Source organism: Danio rerio, chromosome 3, assembly GCF_052040795.2.
Source record: "Danio rerio strain M-AB ecotype USA chromosome 3, GRCz13ab, whole genome shotgun sequence".
Lineage (NCBI taxonomy): Eukaryota > Metazoa > Chordata > Actinopteri > Cypriniformes > Danionidae > Danio > Danio rerio.
The window spans coordinates 28,098,733-28,120,485 of NC_141023.1; the positions used below are offsets into that span (position 1 = coordinate 28,098,733).

General features: G+C 34.5%; 1 protein-coding gene and 1 long non-coding RNA gene across 3 annotated transcripts in view; one reads left to right on the plus strand and one right to left on the minus strand.

Moving 5' to 3' along the window:
* Window positions 1–20,566, minus strand: part of fbxl16 (F-box and leucine-rich repeat protein 16) — a 30,858-nt gene extending 10,292 nt beyond the window's left edge. Inside the window, exons 1-2 of the mRNA NM_001201336.1 lie at window positions 20,251–20,566; window positions 5,981–6,644 (exon numbers count right to left, since the gene is read on the minus strand). Of these exons, the coding sequence (NP_001188265.1) occupies window positions 5,981–6,644; window positions 20,251–20,261 (675 nt within the window). The 5' untranslated portion in view covers window positions 20,262–20,566. The remainder of the gene's footprint in view (window positions 1–5,980; window positions 6,645–20,250) is intronic.
* si:dkey-20j1.2 overlaps window positions 5,246–21,753 on the plus strand; it is an 82,809-nt gene continuing 66,301 nt past the window's right edge. For both annotated transcript variants that reach the window (NR_170144.1, NR_170143.1), the window contains exons 1-2: window positions 5,246–5,295; window positions 7,161–7,248. This is a non-coding gene — a long non-coding RNA (si:dkey-20j1.2). The remainder of the gene's footprint in view (window positions 5,296–7,160; window positions 7,249–21,753) is intronic.

Genomic DNA, 21,753 nt, shown 5'->3' on the forward strand with positions numbered 1-21,753 from the left:
TGCCAAAAGCCTTACATTTTTAATTTATTGAAAATTTTGTTCATTCTTGTAAGGGAAGAGTATACATTTCTTTAATAATATTATCAGAAATAATTAAATAATTAACATACGTAGCTTTTATAAATCAATTTTCATCACTGAGAATGTTAAACTAAAAAGACTAAAATAAAGATTGAATTAGTCTGTGGGTCGACCAGAGTAAATATGCATGTTATTAATCCACTTAATGAACAAAACATGAACGGTTTTTCTGCATATCGATTCTTTCATAACGTTTTGAAGTCTTACATATAAATCGATTCTTCTGAGTTTAAATCTGGCAGCTGTATGTTGTAGATAATTGCCATGTTGCCAGTTGCACATAAATTTTCAAACATCCGCAAAAAATGTGAACACAAAAACATAAAAATAAAACTATTAACGTCGTCGCAGGTTTCATTATGCAACATTTGCATTCCAACGAAGTCATAGAAGCCCAAGACTTTCCTGTTGTGGATATTTGCAATGTGCTCGGCCTCGACGCTACACCATCCACCACAGAACTTAAATCACTCGAACTTACAGAGTGCAAAGAAAAGGATGAAAATAACCCATGAAGCATGGACGCCCACGATCCTGCACAATATCACCGGTGAGTGGCAGCGCACGTGTTGCTGAATTAGATACTCGTTTCAGAATAAAAAATAGTTTGTTTTGAATGTGGCACATGATTATTTGGAGTCAAATTCAGTGGTAATCAATATTATTACACACATGATAACATACTGTACAGCTTTACATCTATTGAACCTTTAACAATCTTTTAATTCCAAATTTATTATATTATTGTTAACACTAGCCAACCGGTGTTAATTGTGAATTGTGGCTCTATTCTTAATTTTAAAGATTCACAGAGCCATTTAAAATGCTGTTAAATGTGGTATATTACATTTTATGTGCTTTAAAAACAAAGATTATCCAAAATATCTAGTGTGCAGCCCAAATGTTACCTTGGATCACAAAACCAGTCATAAGGGTAAATCTAAGGAAATTCAACTTCTTGAAAATCTGGAATCTAAATTAAGTTTTTGGCAATGCATGTTGATCAAAAGTAAGATTTTAGATCAATAGAAAATGTACAAAATAACGTATGGAACATGATTTGCATTTAACCTTTGTGCACTGTTCATATTTACTACCCTTTTGTTTGGGATGAAAACGTCCACTAAATTAAACTGCTGCAAAATCGCATTAGATAGATTTTTTTTTTTCAAATTTTCTTTTCATTAATCATGATCAAAACTAAATGTTTTTAAAAATTACAGGATTTTAAGTCTTTAATTGCCAAGATCAAAAATTGTGTCACTGATTTGGTGAAAACGAACAAACAAAATGACATATTTTCAATATAAAAAGTAATTGTGGCCTGGATTTTTTGACCTTTTATCACAGTCTTGGACATGTAAATGATAACAACATCGGCTCTGAGATATTGTTAGATTTGAATTTTTTTCTTTCTTATTTACTGTTGATGGCTGTTTTTTCCCCATTGACTTCCTTTATAACCGCATTTGATGCTACACAGTCTTTGTTTTTAGTTACTCCACGTAGTAGAGATGCATATTTTGATTTTCTCTGACACATCAAGGTAAGTGAGCAAAGGTCATTAACACACTCACAGACATACTGTACATACACACATTTGTTATACTCCATATAAAATCCATGAAACTAAGTTTTTTTTTGTTTTTTTGTTTTTTGTTTTGCACTGGCCTATCCAAAGACTTAATCATGCCAACTGATGATCAACAGTAAAAATTAAAGGTTTTACCTCTTCCCAACAGGGAAAACTAGCAACAATCAAAAATGCATGATTTTATGGTGTCATGGTTTTGTAATAAAAAATGTGGTTGTAATGGAAGCTGATGGGACAAAAACAGCTACCAACAGTACATTAAGAAGAAAAAAAAAAGTAAAATGAATCAAAAACAATGCATTAAAGGTAATGCTGTTCCACATGTCCAAAACTTTGATATAAGGTAAAAAAAAAATCCAGTCCACAATTACTTTTCGTATTAAAAATACGTCATTTTGAGTGTGTTTTTCAACAAATCAGTGACATCACTTATGATTTTGATAATTAAAGAGTTAAAAGAGTTAAAAGATCTTTTGATCAGGACTGTGGTTGATTAACAGATTTATGCAAAAAAAAAAAAAAATATGAAAAACATATTTATCTGATGCATTTTTACAGCAGTTTAATTTAGTGGATGTTTTCATCACAAAAATAACAAAAGGCTAGTAAATTTGCCCAGAGTGTATTTTCGAGTTGTTGTTTTTTTTTCATTGAAAGCATTTTTTCAAAATATGTCAAAATAAGATTTGTCACCAAAAACCATTCTGCTAGCTGAAACAAAGAAAAAAATATGGCCAATTAAGACACAAAATCACCCCAGAGTGGATGAAAACATCCCCAACAGTACATAAGGTTTAATATTGTAATGATAAAACCAGTGCAACATAAGACTTTTTGTGGTCCAGAGTCACAAATAATGTAAACACAAGAACATTTGACCAAATCTTTGTGTGATCAACAACACTTATTTGCATTCAGATGTTCTGCACTTTTTGTGTGTTTAGTTTTATCATAATCACTTATAATATATTTGATGTAACCAATGGCAAAGCAGCATGGAAATAAAAGAGCTAGTTTCAGGTAGAAAAACAACTCTTAAAGGCAGGACTCTGCTCTAATATTGAGTACTTGGTCATGGTCCAAGGCTTGTGCTTTGATATCTGCCCTGCCCCATATAATTCACAAACAAGCCTGAGGTGCACAGTCCTCTCTCAGACAGAAGACGCTCTATAGCCTCTATCACTGCACATGTTGGTTTGCATATCTGAGGCAAAAAAAAAAAAATAGCTTAGATGCCGTCATGAACAATTTGAGAGTTCACCATGGCAACAAAAGCCCAGTCCTAGAATAGCAACAGCATAGAGACAAGTGTGATGAGTGTGATTATTGCTGCATGCTCTTGCAAAACACAATTATTTCTGCTTGGTGCTTCTGGTTACATTTCAATCCAGATGATTATTTAGCAATAGTTAACTGGAGTGATTGGTGAATGATGGAAACCTTTATTCATGGAGTAATTTTTTGAGTGTATTGTGGTTCTAACTTAAATATTTAAAGGACTATGTTAACAATTTATAATTCAGAATTAAATACTTCACAGAGGGGTGGGCTGGGCCAATAAACAATATATCGAATCGCAATAAAATTTATGTCAATAAAAATGATAAGCTCTGGACTTTTTTTTTTTTAATCCATATTGATCCAAGAGCCAATCACACAGCAGAAACGTGCAAGTGTTATGACATTAGGTACTGAATTTCATGTCGCCAAAAATTTATCAGCTGAAAATATGTTATGCTATTTAATGGATCCTCTAATTTTATGTGGCTTCAGTGTTGGGGTAACAATGTGTTAAAGTAATAACAGTGTATTAAATCTGGAAGCATAACAACTTATATCGAAATATATATTGTTATCGTTCATTATGGAAAATAGTTATTAAGATTGCATTTTTGCCTTATCTCCCAGCCCTACAGTGGGGTGTATAGTACAAATGTGGCATTTATTATTATTTTTTTCTTTTATGTTTTTTTTTTTTTTTTTAAATAAATGCTACTTTTCTAGGTATTTTGTTTGTGCTGAGATATGTAAGTCATGGATAAGTATAATAATAAAACCTTTTTACATAATTATTTGTTAAAATTATTTGTTCACAAGGCTGAATCTTTCAGTGCTTCAGTAGCATGTCGTGTTTGAAACTGCCCTCTATACCCACTAATATATCTAATGCCATTTGTAGTGGTGTCGGAAACCATAGTGCAGGGGTGTCCAAACTTGGTTCTGGAGGATTGCTATCCTGCATAGTTAAGCTTCAACTTCCTTCAACACACTTTCCTGGAAGTTTTAGTATACCAAGAAAGAGCTTTATTAGGTTCCTCCAGGACCGAGTTTGGGCACCCCTGCCATAGCACAAGTGCACTCATTCAGTCTCATACAACTAACAGATGAAGAATACTTATAATGCAATTTGATGGCAAGGCATTAGCATCTCATCAGAAGATGGTGCTAATTTATCCAGTCATTGTCTAAACAACTGGCTCATTGTGGGAACACAGGGTTTCCGCAGGGTCTTAAAAAGTCAAAATGTCTTAACTTTTGAAAACAAAATTTTAGGCCTTAAAAAGTCTGACTAAAATATTGTCTTGTAGGTCTTAAATCCTTTTAAACAAGTCCTAATTTTCATCTGTCAATGTCTCCAATCACCAACAATACATCTCAAAAACATTCAACCAACATCTACATATTAATATGCATACATAAAATTAGGATTTGCTTGTTTTGACACATTACTTAAAATATGTGGCATAGAAATAACTAATTAGATTTTTTTGGAGGAGACAAGTAAACCTCTTTTCCACTTTACCAACCAGGGGAAAAAATAGTGTTTAGTCCTGTAAAAGTCTGAAATTTCATTCATAACAGTCTTAAAACTTTGTGAAACCTGTAGAAACCCTAGAACAGCATAATATTAGGCCCTTTGTGTGTTTAAATTCTCTTTTAATTGATTAGTAAATTATTTAACTAAGGTTAAACTTTCTTATTTTCAAGATAATTTTAAGATAAATCTGTCTATCTCTAATTGTAACGGCCAGTTTGCTGGTGTGTTTGAATTCACACACAATTACATTCATTTACTCCTTCAAGTGGCCTTTAGTGGACTAATTTGAACGAGGGTATAGAGTGTGACTTTTGAACGCAGCCTGCTTACGAAATTGCATACCTTTTTACTATACAAGTGAAGTACAGTATGTAACAGGATAAGTATAACTGAATTCTAAAAGGACAGAGGATATATTACATGTAGTACATTCAATAAAATTCATACTTTTCATATTTACACTATTTAATGCATACTTTTAGTGTTTTTTTTTTTAAAGTAACTGCCTACTTAAAAGGTAATATCTGATTTCAGATGCAGTTTTTATGGAATGGATCATCGTTCGTTTGTAGTATTGCTCTGAAATGCACAAATATTCTTCATTTTAGTATTTGTCTTGAAATGACTACATACTTAAGCACCCTTATATATCAGAAATCTCCCCAGAAATTCTGAGATTTTTAAAATGCATCTCGATTGGATTATGGGTTTAGTTTTTACCATCAGATGGCGCTGTAGACAAGTTTTTAACCGTAAACGCAAATGCTCACTAGGAAGAGTGCCTGTGCATTCGGCTAGTCATGTAAGTTGGATTTTGTCACGAGATTAATGTAAACACAGCTTGCTATGAACACTTTTCTTACTCTTAAACTTTTAAATAAATCCTAAATTTACTTTAATCATAGTTATTTTAGGTTTAAGTGGTACTTGTAAGCAATTGCATCTTGCAAGCATAGCATGGCTGTTTGTTTATAGTGCATATATCGCCATTTCCTGTTAACTAAGCTCGATTTTTGAACACAGGTCAAATGTTATGAGCCTACTAAATAAAAAACTATATATATTAAAATTGAATTAAGTAAAAGAATGAAAGAATATTGTGTCTAAAAATGCAACTTGCTAATGTTAAATATTAGCTTTTCATGCTCTTAAAAATCTTTTTCACTTTTGTGCTCAATCGATGGTATTTTGAAAAACAACTCTTGCTTGTGTGATGTTACTATATATCATACATATCATGTCTTATAAATATAAAAACGTACAAAAACAAAACATACAGGGGTATTTTTGTCCTTCCAAAATTAAAATATATAGCAATTCAAACTCTACAATTCAAACTACAGTTCAGTTGCAGATTTTATCATGGTAAGAATTTATGTGATACATTTTTACCGTTATACTAAACATATAAAGTTGCTTCCATGAAAACATAAACTTATATTAATAGTCAAATAAATTATAATAATTCAGCATGACACCATAATTACCTCAAGTCCTGCATCTGTTATGGTCGACCTCTTAAGACTGACAGACTTCACTCCCTTCTTTGACAGCGGATAGTTGTCGATGAACTCACAAATGTCCAAATCCGAGACTCCCACCAGACAGAAGGCCTGGAAGCCTCTGAGTGCAAACGCCTGCAGGCTAACAAACTCCTTCTCCCCATTGGGCAGGATAGTGTAGAGTTCCTTGGCATGGAGGATGGGTGTCACCCCCTCCCAGAACTTGGGCTGATAGAGCACTTTTCGCCACGTCTTGCACACCTGGGCTAGAATACACTTTTCTGCTGTGGTGAAGTACCATAAGAGCCGGTTCAGCACCTTCTCGTCCAGTATCAGTTGTCTCTCCAGTAGGGGTTTGGGGAATTGCCGGAGTGGGGGTTTGATCGCAGTCACGGGACTCGTGTCCAGGTCTGGCCCAAGCAGCGAGGCTGCTGTGGGCAGGGGATCCAGGTGATATGGGAGGCTAGGCGGAGGCAAGATGGTGGGCACGGAGGATGACTGGCACAGGCGATTCTTGGCAGCTGGAGTGCCTTTAGTGATGCTGGCTGAACCGAGGCGGTTGGGCTGGGGGGGCAGCTTGACCATGCCGTTCCGCGTCATGCAGGGAGACTTGAGGTCACTGGGAGTGGACATATTCAGCATTGGAAGCCTGAGAATAGACCAGAATTGAGTCATTTCTCTTGGATGGAGTAACATCTTGACAGATATTTAAAAAAACGTTATGATTGAAAACATTTCTTCACACCATGCATAAATGCGATCACAGCTCTTAAGAAAAGTGTTAATTGTTTTATGGCAGGGCTTAACAATAACAGTTTTTTTTTTCCAACGACAGATTTTTACTTGCCCTGCCAACATATTCACTGGCTCACAAATACTGTATGATGGATAAATAAATATTTTTAGCAACATCTTTTTATGTGTTTCTCATTTTCAGTTTATATTACATTTCGTAATGTTGTTTCATAGTCAATACATACTTGTGGAGAAAATCCTCAGTTTTGTTGGTTAAAAAGTACTACTTATAAAAAATTTTAATTAAATGACTGTTATGAATATGTTTAGTGGTTAAAACAGGATACGCAGTAAAGATAAGGAAAAATGCAAGGGCTTGAGATGTGGTTTTTCAAAATAGACCTAATTGTAAGTTTTGTCATGTGTGCAGTTCTGTAAAAGACAAGACGTGGGTGCAACAGTCAATACGTCCATCTAAAAAAGAAATAGGAAGTGCGGGAATGCAGAAAACACATAAGGTGAGTGAATGCCTTAATGAATTTCACACTAGGTAACAAGTTCATTTAACTGTATTCGTATTAACATAGTATGGGGAAGGAAGTTGGCGCAGTGGGTAGCGCTGTCGCCTCACAGCAAAAAGGTCACTGGTTCAAGCCTCGGCTGGCTCAGTTGGAATTTCTGTGTGGAGTTTGCATGTTCTCTCCATATTCAAATGGCTTTCCTCTGAAACTATTTTTTAAGACTCATTGTATCTTGATGTAAAAATTCAGATGTTTGGCTAACGCACCAAACAAATCTGATTAGTGTTTTAAACATGATCTTTAAGACTTCTTGTCATTTAGCAAGTAATTGGATCCATGCATTCAATATCTGATATATCTACATCGATTTTGGTAAACATTGGTAAATGTCTGTTAAGTAAATGTATTTACTAAAATGGACACAAAAGACAATACATTAATTACAGTATTTATTCATCTTAAACTAAGTCATTCATTTTTAGTTCAACTGTTGAACTACAATTAATTTCATACTTAGTTCATTTTAATAAATTCATTAACTAATAAAACCTTATTGTAAAGTGTGACAAAAACATAAATGTACTATTCATTTAGAAAACAAATTGCCTTAATTCCATGTTTGCAAATACATTAGAATGTGATGTTGATTATTATATTTAAAAATACATATCAGTTGCAAGTAATAGTTTGGGTTTTGATAATTATAGCCATTAAATTTATAGCAATGTGTTCTTCACAGTTTGTGGGTGGCTTAGAGCTGGTTTCAAAGGCCTTAGTCCTAATTTAGATATTTAAGTAGCTTTGATTAAAAAAAAAGCTTTATAAATGCACATTGCTAGTGTGCATCTTGAGACAAAACAATCAAATATTTAAAGATGTCTTGGGGCAAGTTATTTAGGAAGCTCAAACGTGCCATTTAGTCTCTGAAACTGGAGGACAATGTATTTTTAAGCCTCGTTATTCCTTGATGTAAAAATTCATATGCTTGGCTGACACACCAAACAAATCTGATTAGCGTTCCAAACATGATCTTTAAGACTTCTTGTCTACACTGTCATTTAGCAAGTAATTGAATCCATGCGTTCAATATCTGATATATCAACATCGATTTTCATTGTAGGCACAGTGACATGAGGTGTTTTTTAATTGTTTATACAGACACTGATTGTTAGTATTGAAAAACCAAAAGAAATCCTAACCTAACAATCTGATTCGCATCTGATAGGCATAGTGATCTCTTCTGAGCTATGCACAAGATACAACATGACACAACATAAGCGTCAGCTGAGTTACGGTATTTTACACATCAATGCAGGTGTTCATTCACACACTTCATCGCTGACTCATTTGTTATTGGCATTACAGTCACATAGTTCACATACTGAGTGAAAAATAGGAAATTAGGTTGCACAACAGACACATGTCAGCACATATGCTGTTAAATGTGTATACAGACTCAAGTAATAAAAATAAATAAACATGATACATGAAATGAAAATATCAGTTAAGAAAGTGCTAAAAGAACTAAACAGGATGTTATAATGGCTGTGTGAAAAGACTGAAGAATATCCACTGAACCAGAGCTGCATTTTCAACACCCTGGTCCACCTTAAACCCTCCATGCAGGTGTGCGTGCTCTGAGAACTAATGGTTCAAGTGTAAAATGTCAATGAGTGTTGCTTGCTTTCAGACATTTTTCTCAATAAGCCATGCCATGACTATCTTCGCAGAACAAAATGCTTACTTAAAAACAGCATATACTAATTTTGAATGCAGAATGATTATATGAAGTGATTGTAATTTGCATGAAGAAAAACAAAAATGTTGATTTTGCATAAGAGCGATTTGACTAAATAGCCACTAGACCTTCTCAGGAGAAACACAATCTAGGTAAAATGTATGCAAATACACAACTCATTTCACAGCTTTTGAAATACTAGTGGGGGAAAGCAGATCTAATTTGTTTCCCTAGAAAATCAAACATAGGAGCAGACCACAAAAACCAATTCCACTCATACTCAAAACAGGTGACGTTCATATGAGCTCGATTGAATAATTCAACTATTTGCATTTTATCAAACAAACTTATCGAACAAACAAACTTAAAGAATTTCATTAAATATTATTCAGTTATATCAGAATATTATGGCACAATAGTTTCCCAGTGATGGGATGCAGCTGGAAGGGCCTCCACTGTGTAAAACATGTGCTGGATAAGTTGGCGGTCCATTCCGCTGTAGCGTCCCCAGATTAATAAAGGGATTAAGCCGAAAAGAAAATGAATGAATGAATATTGCACAATAAATCACAATAATTTAACTGCTTTGTGTGCACTCATTGTAACATGAGCCTTGGGATGAAAATGGTACAAATAGTATTTGTACCATTAATAAATACAAATACACTCAATGGCCCCTTTATTAGGTACACCTTACTAGTATCGGGTTGGACCCCCTTTTGCCTTCAGAACTGCCTTAAAATCCTTCGTGGCATAGATTTAGCAAGGTACTGGAAATATTCCTCAGAGATTTTGGTCCTTTTTGACATGATAGCATCACACAGTTGCTGCAGATTTGTCCGCTACACATCCATGATGTGAATCTCCCTTTCCATCACACCTCAAAGCTGCTCAGTTGGATTGAGTTCTGAGTTCAATGCTCAGTTGGTGCTAATGGGCCCAAAGTGTGCCAAGAAAATATCCCCCACACCATTAAACCACCACCACCAGCCTTAATCGTTGATACAAGGCAGGATGGATCCATACTTTTATGTTGTTAACACCAAATTCTGAACCTACCATCCGAATGTCACAGCAGAAATCGAGACTCGTCAGATCAGGCAAGGTTTTTCCAATCTACTATTGTCCAATTTTGGAGAGCCTTTGTAAACTGCAGCCTCAGTTTCCTGTTCCTAGCTGACAGGAGTGGCACTCAGTGTGTTCTTCTGCTGCTGTAGCCCATCCACCTCAAAGTTGAATGTGTTGTGCATTCAGAGATGCTCTTCTGCATACCTCGACTATAACGACTAGTTATTTGAGTTACTTTTGCCTTTCTCAGCTTGAACCAGTCTGGCCAATATCCTCTGACCTCTGGCATCAAGGCATTTGCTCCCACAAAACTGCCCGCTCACTGGATATTTTTTTCTTTTTTGGACCATTCTCTGTAAAGATGGTTGTGCGTGAAAATCCCAGTAGGTCAGCAGATTCTGAAATACTCAGACCAGCCCATCTGGCACCAACAACCATGCCACATTCAAAGTCACTTAAATCAGCTTTCTTCCCTATTCTGATGCTCGGTTTAAACTGCAGCAGATCATCTTGACCGTATTTACATGCCTAAATGTATTGAGTTGCTACATTGAGATGTAATTGGCTGACTAAATATTTGCTTTAACGAGCAGCTGAACAGGTATACCTAATAAAGTGTAAATAGAAATAAATATACAAAAAATACTACTTATCATTGCAATTAGCTGTACTACAGTTCCTGTTTAGCGAAAGACAACAAAGTAGGTTGGTTTGTGTTGAATTTATTAAATGGTGTAAATTACACTTAAAAAAATCTGAATATGTTTGCATATTTATTAAACCACACAGAAAGAGAGCTGTTTCCAAGTGCTAGTAACATTTCCCCCAGAAGTGTCAAAACCTATGAAGACAAACAAGCTCAGGTGTCTCATTAAAAAAGGGAGGTGAGATAAAACTTGGTGGCTCTGATTTTCCTCCATCTTTTTAAACTTTAAAAGTAAACACTGTGATAATGGTTATTTTAGGGAAATTAATAATAATTTTTAAATGTTTGATATTGATTGAGGAGCACTCAAGCCTTATGGACGATTCTGTAAGGGTACATTAAACAAAGAAAAAGGTTTGGCAAACACTGACTTAAATCGCAAATGAATTCCTATCAAATGGCAGGGAGGATATGAAAAGGTATGGAGAGAAAACATATTTAAACGTAACAAAGTATCTCATATAAAATGTAACTGCTGGAAAGAAAGAGAGAGAGAGAGAGAGAGAAGGACCTGTTAGTGCAACTTCAGCACCAAGGAGAGCAACTGAACTGCCTGATGAAGCACATCAGTCTGCCTTCAGCTACACTTCTGCACTGCAGAGTTTGGCCCATCATGATATGCAACTTGTTTGGGTAATGCAGTCAAGAGTTCTTCATAAAAGGAAAAGAAAATTGGGCAATTCAATAAATTGACACAGACAGGGCTAGTAGTCCACTGCACTGGGGCAATGTAAATATGCACTGGGCCAGAGACGTATTGTCAAACTATCAGCAGCATATGTTTAAATGGAGTGGGAGAAGTGATTTAAAAAAGAGACTAGCTGACATATTCTGCACTGGGTTTGATGGGAACTCTCTGTACGGAAATATGTGCCAAGAAAAAGGAATGGCAGCTTGCCAAGGCCCCATCCATATGCTGTCTTCTTTACCCACCCTTTCAGCACAAAATATATCATTTTAAAGATTTTAAAACAGCAAGTTAAGTGTTAAGTTAAGTTAAGAAAAGTGTTGGGATTGCAGCACTCTATATATAATAGAGTATTTTTACCTTGCTGTAAAGTAAAATCTATATTTAAACTTCTCGCGTTAATATGAAAACAAACTCACTCATAGATGAAGTATTGTGGCATCATGTCTGGGTTAAAATAAACCAAGTGTGACGCTCAGCATATTTCTGACACAGTGACCCCTTGGTGTGAAGGTCTAACTGTAACCTCTGGATGTGTTCTCACATTTCAGTCAGTGCACTTTTCATGCACTAAAACAGTATTACGTAAAGGCTGTTAACAGTATGCATCAATGTATTTATATATAGCTGCTTGTCATATGAAAGCATTGAGAGGAATTTAAAATTCAAATAATGATCATTTCAAATTCAGCTCTTTACATTCAGCGCTAGAACAAATTAGTTCAGCTGTCGCCCCCATGGAGACTTTGAAAAGGGGACGTAGCCAGTGAAAACCTCCAGAAACACTGTTAAGCAGCAAAGCATTTGAAAGCGAGACATGGAAAGGGCATGGCTGCCATCCAGATGGGTTCAAGGGAGTTCATTTGGATATACAAAGAAGGGGGGAAAAAAACAGCTCTTAAATAATTAGGGGGGTGTTTTTTTAAAAGCACACGGCTATAAATCGTATCAGCATGCTGAGCGCCTTTCGACTTTTCCAAATAAAAGTGGCACGCACGCAGAAGTTATTTTCTGAATCAAGCTGAGAGGATTAGAATAGCTAGAATTAGCTTATCAAAGATAAATCCACCGCTTCATTACTAACAGATCAACTAAATAACAGATTACACTGTTTGTTTAGATTATTCTGCTGTTTTTAGTGAAGGATGTTTCATCTGAATTTTTAAGTAAGTCTGTTCAAATATCTATAATGATGCCATAATAAAAACCCATATTGGATCAAGCCCAAATTCTGAAAAGATGTTTACTGAAAGTACTTCCTTCATTTCTTGGAATACTTATTGACTGTTAACCAGAATGAAACAAAATATGTCGTCTGTTGAGTTGATTTACTAATGCTTTCATATCATCCTGTTCATAAGCAGTCTGTTTGTTAGCAACAGGGTTAGTCTTCAATGATAATACTTTTTTCGAGGAAAACATTCCATTGCCTTTTTATAATATAGAGCATTTTATTTATTTTAAAGATACAGAAAAGCCATGCAAATTTGAAAAAAGGAGTAGTTAATAAAGTACTATTATTGTTGTCTGCTCTTAACCAAAACTAAAACCCCTGCTTCATTAAAATTAGAACAAATTGGTGGAATATGAGTTAATATGCTAATACATTTATATTTTCCTCCTTTCATATGTTATGTGTTCATTAGTGACCATGCTATTCTTTAAACATAATGCCATTTTAAGGCCAAAGGGCATAGAATGAGCTCCTTTTTGTAGAAAAAACTCATTGAACTCATATACAGCCCAAACAGCTTTCAAATATCCTATTTCTTTCTATTACATATGCAAGAAAGTCATGCAACTTTGGGAAACATAAATAAATGAAGATTTCATTTTTTGGATGAATATTCTTACTTGGGAGATCAGATAATTAGAGTGTTGGACTTAATATGGATCTGTGAAGTTCTAAAGTCATCTAGAGCTGCACGGTTCTGGATAAAATGAGAATCATGATTTATTTTTTTATTTTTTTTGCTTAAAATAAAGATCACGATTTTCTCACAATTCTGTAGATGTAAAATAAAGGCTAATATGAGTAGGTTATTGTTATTGTTACGTCTGAAACATATGATTAAAAGAATAATAATATTAAGCCTATGTGTAGGTTGTATGTTGTGCTCAATTTTATACTTGAAATGATGGACTTGAATAGACTTTAAGTTTGTCCTGGTCGTTAATGCACAGGATATGAATACATCAGAATATAACTATTGATAACTCTGAAGTTGAATTAATATGTTTAACATTTGTCATTATCTGATTCCCTCTTGCATTATATTCAATATTATAATAGGCTGGAGTAGTTGTACTAAAAAAAAATATTTTCATGCACAACACTCTGTGTTGGCTATGAAGAAAGAAAAAAAACATATTAAATGCTTGTCGTAATCATAACTCTAAAAAGCGATATGACCATTTAAATGATCTGTGCGGTTTTGGTTTCACTTTCACTGCACAGTGCACTCATGTCATGGTTGCCGTCACTGAGAAACAAAACACACATGCAAATCATACTTCCCACTCGGCTCCCAAATGACATCTCGGTGCAACAAGCTGAATGTTATTTACAACTTTATTACCTGTTGTTCATAACCTATGCAGATTCTGTTCACAACAGTAGATATCATTCGCAACCGCGTGCACGTCCTCTCGGTAGTAAACAAACAGTGTGTCAGCTCACGTGTGATTTCATGATCGGGAATACATCATTACATGAATACAGAACCCATTTTTGGCTGAATCGTAGAAATGCTGGATTTAGATCATATAGAGTAGGGGTCACCAATCTCAGTCCTGGAGTGCCGGTGTCCCTGCAGTGTTTAGCTCCAACTTGCCTCAACACACCTGCCTGGGTGTTTTAAGTATAACTAGTAAGACCTTGATTAGTTTGTTCAGGGGTGTTTGATTAGGGTTGGAGCTAAAATCTGCAGTACACTGGCCCTCCAGGAACAAGTTTGGTGACCCCTGGTATAGAGGGTCGAATCGAGATTACAATCTTTTTTTGATTAATAGTGCAGCCCTAAACTCATCTATGCTCATTTGTAATGGAAGTTTTTCCTTTAAGCAAATGCTTTCCAATGGAAAGGAACTGGTTGGCATCGCTAAAGAGGGCAACAACTCAACTTTCTTGTTTCCCCAACTCTTGGCAATGTATTTGCATGGAGTAAATCCATTCTCCCTTTTGCCACTTTGCAAGCCTTTTCATTTCTGCCTTCAGGCCCAGCCTCCGTACCCGTGTTATTTGGATTTACTGACGAAGCACACAAGCCCTATCACAACAAACAAGAAGAGAATGGAGCCTGGTGCTTCTGCCACGGACAGATGTGCGATGTTTGGCACACAATGAGGGTTGGGGGATGGGACAAGAGGGAACGGGGGAGATGGGATAGTGGAAGCTTCTTGGACTGGACAGGATTGGCAGTGGTCTCTTTGAAAGGGATTTGCATGTTCAAAGTAACCACACAATCTAGTGGTGCTCAGTGAGAGGTGGCTTAAGAGCACTTCTGAGACTTCCTCAGCGGAATTTCAAATGAAGTTTCTGGAGTTACAGGAAGTTGAACTGAGTTTTTAGAAGTTTGGAAGTGGGGCAACAGTTTTAAATCTGTACTCTCTGAAGAATAGTTTCACATTAGTCTTCACAAATTACACTAATGTAAAAAGTCTGCACCTGTATAAATGTGACTGCAGTTGTTTAAATAAAAATAAAGAATGAGGTATCATTTCTAAACCAGGAGGGAACCAAAATAGCATGTTAAAGGGATAGTTCACCCAAAACTGAAAATTATGTGAAAATTAACACATCCTTCCCTGGTTCAAAAATTTATTTTTTTTCGGTTAAATACAAAAGAAGATATTTTGTAGAAAGCTGGTCACCGGTAACCATTGACTTCTATTGTATTTATTTTTCATACTATGGATGTCAATGGTTACCGGTTTTCAGCTGTCTTTAAAATATGTGGAACAAATGTGTTGAACAGAATAGAAAAACAAAGGTTTCAGGACACCTGATGATGACCAAACAGTAAGTTTGATTTTTTTTGAGTAAACTATACCTTTGTAGCTTAACATGGTGCCCTATGGAAAACATTTAGTTGATCTAAGATAGTTTGAGATATATTGGAAGCCAAAACTGTATAGGTTGGCAAATAACAGACTTAGTGAAGAAAAAAAAAGTCTGATAAAGCCACCTGATAAATGTCTACGGCATAAGCTATAACGATAAAGGATTTTAAATCTATATTAAATATATAATCTATAAGTATTTGGTATCCCCAGCAGACTATAATGTTCAGTTCATTATAAGTAAGATCTGCTGTTATATCATCTGCCACTTTACTGTTCAAAAAACACTGTATCCGGAATTTAACTGTTCATTAACAAAATATTAAAGTTTTTGACAACTGCAACAGCATTGTCATCTTCGTTCAAACTATAAAAATACACTTTTGTGAAAATGGTAACATCATGCATTACTTGTTCATATGTATATGTGAGTTTTTTGAACACCAAAATAACATTGGTCTACAGAGTTTCCTTACAAAGTGACACTGCAATACTGGTCTGACACATATAATGCAGCTTCATTAATTATTTTTGCGATGTAAACGGGGTCATTTTGAAAATTTTGTCATCTGTACGTTAAACCTTTCAAAAATGTGAAAGAAACATACACTCTAAAATGCTTCAGTCCAAATTTTTAGGCAAATATGGACTAACACAACTTTTAGGGTGAAAGATTATTGAAAATATGACCCATTTATTTAATTTTTCCATATTTTATCCAAATGTGAGTTGAAACAACTCGTGATATAGATGTGTTAATTTTTTTCTTTTTAAAATATTTCCAAAATGATGTTTAACAGAGCAAAGAAATTTTCACAGTATGTCTAATAATATTTTTTTCTTCTGGAAAAGTCTTATTTGTTTTATTTTAGCTAGGATAAAAGCAGTTTTTTTTCATTTTTTAATAACCATTTTAAGGTCAAAATTATTAGCCCCTTTAGGAAATTTTTTTTTACGATAATCTACACAGAACAAACCATTATTATACAATAACTTGCCTAATTACCCTATCCTGTCTAGTTAACCTAATAAACCTACTCTCTTCACTTTAAGCTGTATAGAAGTGTCTCGAAAAATATCTAGTCAAATATTATTTACTGTCATCATGGCAAAAATAAAATAAATCAGTCTATTAAAAAAGTTATTAATAGTTATTATAGAGTTATTAAAACTATTATGTTTAGAAATGTGTTGACATTTTTTTTCTCTCCGTTAAACAGAAATATGGGAAAAAATAAACAGGAAGGTTAATAATTCAGGGGGACTTCAACTGTATTTATTCATTAGCTGGATAAATCAGTCAGAAATAAATGTAAAACAATAATGTTAGTATGTGTCGCTGTCATTAACTGCAGTGTGGCCTTTCATATTTTCATGGAATCATTATTGTTCTAGTTTTTAGTATTTGTAATTATTGTACTTGGTGTGAACCGACCCGAGGAGAGGGGGATGCTCAGTATGAAAGGGAAGATGCGTAATCTACACTGTCTCACTGGGGATAGTGTATGCCATGCTGTCAACACTTAGTGGGCCTCCACACATGCTCACTTTCACCCATGATATTAGTTACAGCTGTAAATGCTGTCATAAACCTATAGAGAGTGGTGTGTCATTGTTAATGTTTCATGCAGACCTTCATTTTAATATTTTAATGTTTGGTAATAATGATGCAATAATAATGTAATGCTGTTCAAATTTTTACATTTGTAATTGTACAATTTTCAGGATGGATATAGTATATAAAGTCTATGATTTTGAAAATAAATGCTTGTACCTAAAAGAATAGTTCACATAAAAGTTATTGTTTACTCACCCCTTCACTTTTTACAAACCAGTTTGATTTTTTCTTCTGTTGAACACAAAATAAGATATTTTGAAGAATGTTGGAAACCAATGACTTTTTTTTTATTATGAAAGTTGTTGGTTAAAGTTTTGCAACATTCCTTAATTTATTTTATTTTATGTATTTTATGTTTAGCAAAAGAAACTCTGGTTTGGAACAAGTAAAGGGTGAGTAAATGATGACACAATTTTCAGTTTTTGGTTACCTATTTCTTCTTATTATTATTATTATTATTATTTCTTCTTATTATTATTATTTCTTATTTTTGTGTAATATATCAATAATTTGGCGCTACAGTCAGTTTGAAAAAATGTTGGAAATCGTTTTGATAATACTTTATAATACACTAAAAATAGAAAGTCTAGTAGGCTACAAGCATGTTGCATTAAGGGGTAAAGTATTCTGTGCAGTTAGCAATCTTCTCTTTTGTTCATTATCAGCAAATGATTGAAGTAGGTCATCTAGATATTCATCCAGAAATGTGCATGCTTGGTGTGCAATACAATGTAGAGCAGTGATGTTAAGATCAGCGTAATTGTATGTTTTTCTAAACATAGCCTAACTCTCATTAACTCACTGATGTTATTAAATTAGAATAGCAGGTTTAATCACTAAGGGTCTTCCAAGCTTCTAAACAGCTTAGGAGAATCAATCCCTGACTAGACCTGTTAAGAAATCCAGTAGGCCTTTCAATTGAGATGTTTAGTGTGAGGTGTAGACATGTGCTGATATTCAATTACACAAGATATCGTAATACTGAAGAAGCATGTGAGTGCTTCAAAATACTGTGGATAATTATTAAAATGTAAACTTTTAGAATGACTTAAGTATATTCAGATTGTTTTATTGACAGTAGTGTTTAGCATTACACAAAATACTTACAAATTTTATAGGCTATTGTTCTTATCATGAACAAATCTACAAGTTATTCTGTCCTACAACATACCTGAGATATTGATTGAAAATGTTTTGATTCTTATTCTGATTGTACACTCTCAGAAATAAAGGTATGCGAGCTGTCACTGGGGTGTTACCTTTTCAAAAGGTACAAATTTGAACATAAAAAGTCCATATTAATACCTCCTCAAGGTTACATAGTCCTTAAAAAGTACAAAAGTGTTCCTCTTAAAATTTGTAAGTACTAATATATACTTTTAAGGTACCAATATGGACCCTTTAAGTACAAATGTGCACCTTTTAAAAAGTGACAGCTCTAGTACTTTTATTTCTGAGAGTGTAGGTCCAATGTTCTTTAGTAATTTACAATGAGGCTAAACTGCAAATACTTGTAAAATAATAACAGTTTTATTCAATGAAGCCAGTAACCAACAAAGTTCAGTTGCATTTTTTAAAACTTAGCATTAACATAATCTCTGTAATAATAGATTTGTACACTCTTTTTGAGTTCAAACTTAAAAATGACACAGGAAAAATATTTTAGATATATTTGTCAAGATAAGTTCAGGTTTAGACAAAAAACAGTGCTAAAACAGTTAAGTGGTTATTGCACTTAAAATTATTAAATATAGAGACTACTTGTAAGGTATAAATAATAATTATTATTACCACTGACTTTATAATAATTTAACAATTTATCACCTTTGAAATTTACTCTGAACATTTTTTGCCATTATATCTGCTAAAGTAACTATTCATAGTTGCAGTTCATGTCAGTATTGCGATACTACTATATATTCTGACCAAAGTTTAAAAGATTAGGCTTTATAGCAACAATAATACTTTATACTGTTATTTCGAAAGTGAAGTTCATTAGCACCCATAATAACAATGTGTTTTTTGTATTAACAAAATATTAGCAGTTTTATTTTAACAGTCATTCATTCATTTAGAAGCTATAAACTTTCATTTCACTTTCACCTGTAGGCTTACTAAAACATAAAACATACATTTGTTTATTTAATGCACAATGAAGCCACTGGTTTGGAAACACGTGAATGTTCATTTTAGGGAGAACTATCCCTTTAAATTCCTGTCGTCGAATAACACTGCACAGAGAGCAACCTTGGCGCCAAGTGTGGAATCATGCAGTTGTCCAAATATTAACAAACACTCTACTCGGCCTTCTGTGATTGTATAAACGTCTTTGCCGTTTATCGAACAAAACATTTGCCTGTTACGTCACGACAACCGCGCGAAACGCGGAGGATAACGTGTGTATCTCGACCTCAGGAAGACGGACAGGTGACGTCATGTACATGAGGAATATTCAGCATCCCATAAGCAAAGACAAAGACTGTCTCAAAACCTAGTGAGCTGCCTACCTAGACAACAACAGGCAATTTACTTCATAAACCAGTATATTTGTGCAGGTTTCCTAGTATCAATATAACTTTAATCAAGAAGCTTTTAATAAGTTTGTTGTCTTTTATTTAAAGCCTACACCTACTGTAACTTAAAGGTTTAGCCTATGAGTGAAACAAACAAGGATAGCTGTCAAATAGAAGCTAAATAAACGTACAGTGAAATACATTTTACACGACAAACTCGTATTATCCTCGTTTGTGAATGCTCTATTAGATGAATAATCATTTCAGTTCATAGTCGCGTGAAGCATTTTTGGGCAGCATGCGCCTGTGATGTACAAAAATGCTGCCTAGGTAGGCAACACGCTAGGTTTTGAGACACCGCCAAAGACATGCACGTTCACCCGAGCGGTAATAATGTTGCATTCTCGTTTCCTTGTCCTTTCCCCTTTTTTCCAGATCAGATCTATTGATCCTCTTCCTATTATGGCTTGTTCCCTTGGGACAATTGTTATTACCAGTAGCTGATATCCTGCTTTTCTTTGAATCCGTTGCGTCAAACGCCGTTTAAGCTTGACCAAAACAAGCATCACATTAATAATCGGCTGTAATAATAGTTTATTCTCTTACCTTTCTTTCATATGCAGCTCACACGACCATTAATCCATTATATAGTGCTATCTCTGCCTGGCTCGATCGCGTTTCCCACAACGTTGCAGGACGCATGAGGGAAAATAAATAAATATAGCAGTACCAGTAGCAGCAGCAGCCCTGCCCGTTATTTCCTTGCAGAGGTGATGATAATTTGATATGTCGATGTTGCCATAGAGATGTATACCTTTCTCGGTAGCGAAAGCCGGGAAATATCACTTTATATGTGTATGGAAGGGAATGTTAAACAAGTGAATTAATGCCCTAGCCTAAAATAACAGCCCGTTCATTCTGTTTCTCCACACAAAGCTTGCCTCCCACTCGCTGTCTCTTTCTCTCTCACATGCACACGCACACAAAACAGACCAATCCCATTTAAAGAGATAGCAGCAGAAAAATATCAATAATGCATCGCTTTGGGCTGGTGAGCATTGAATGTTTTGTTAGCGTTGGTTGTAACTCTTCCGTAAGAGAAAGACGAAGGTAATGTTTTGTTATGTAACCCCATGTTGACATGCCTTTTGAAGATGCAGATGCATAATATATTACACAATAATTCAAAATGTTATTAATCTTCAAATGGCAGGTATTTCTAGCTCTCAAAATTGTATTGCCTGAGCAGCGTTCCATGTGTTGAATTATCTTCCATACATGCATAAATGCACATTTTACTCTCAAATTAAGATTAATGCTGTAAAATGTTTTGTATAAATTGCTTGGCTTCACATGGAGTGCATTTACTGGGTGTTTTTAACTGTGTGTTACTTTTTTCTAAGTTAATTTTATATATCAGCAGTGTTCAGTTTTGTAACATTTTGTTTATCAGTATTGAGTTCCCGAATAATGCATTGAAATCGTTTGTAATTGCTCATGTTAGTGCATAAAGGTGTGGTCACTTTTAGATTCTATCCCAAAAAGCTCAGTTTCATGTTGTTTAGTGATGCATATAATGAAGTGTATTATTTGCAATACAGTTTGCACATAGTCAGTTTCAAACCAGTTATGTCAAATATCAAATATTGATATAATGCAAAGTATTGCCATGGCTAACTTGAATAGACAAATAATAATAGTTGAGTGGAAGTTGCTGAAGATTTGGTAAATGTGGCCACACTTTAGCTAACACTATTTTAATGTATAAAGGGATGGTCAAGCCAAACATTTTAAAACGCTTTTTATTTGCTCACCCATAAGTGGTTCCAAACCTTTATGAGTTTTTTTTTTATATGTGCTAAATGCAAAATAGGATATTTTAAAGAAAGCTGAAAACCTGTAACCGTTGACATCCATTGTAGGAAAAAGCAAATAAAGAATTTAGATGTAAACATCTCTAAATTTCATTTGAATTTTTCTTCTAAAATGAGCATTTTTTTCTCAGCCTCCTGTGTGTAGGTTCAGTAATTTCACTTTTACAGCACAGGATATGTGCATGGTCTTTAAAGTGAAATTACTCAACATAAACACAGGAGGCTGAGAAAAATG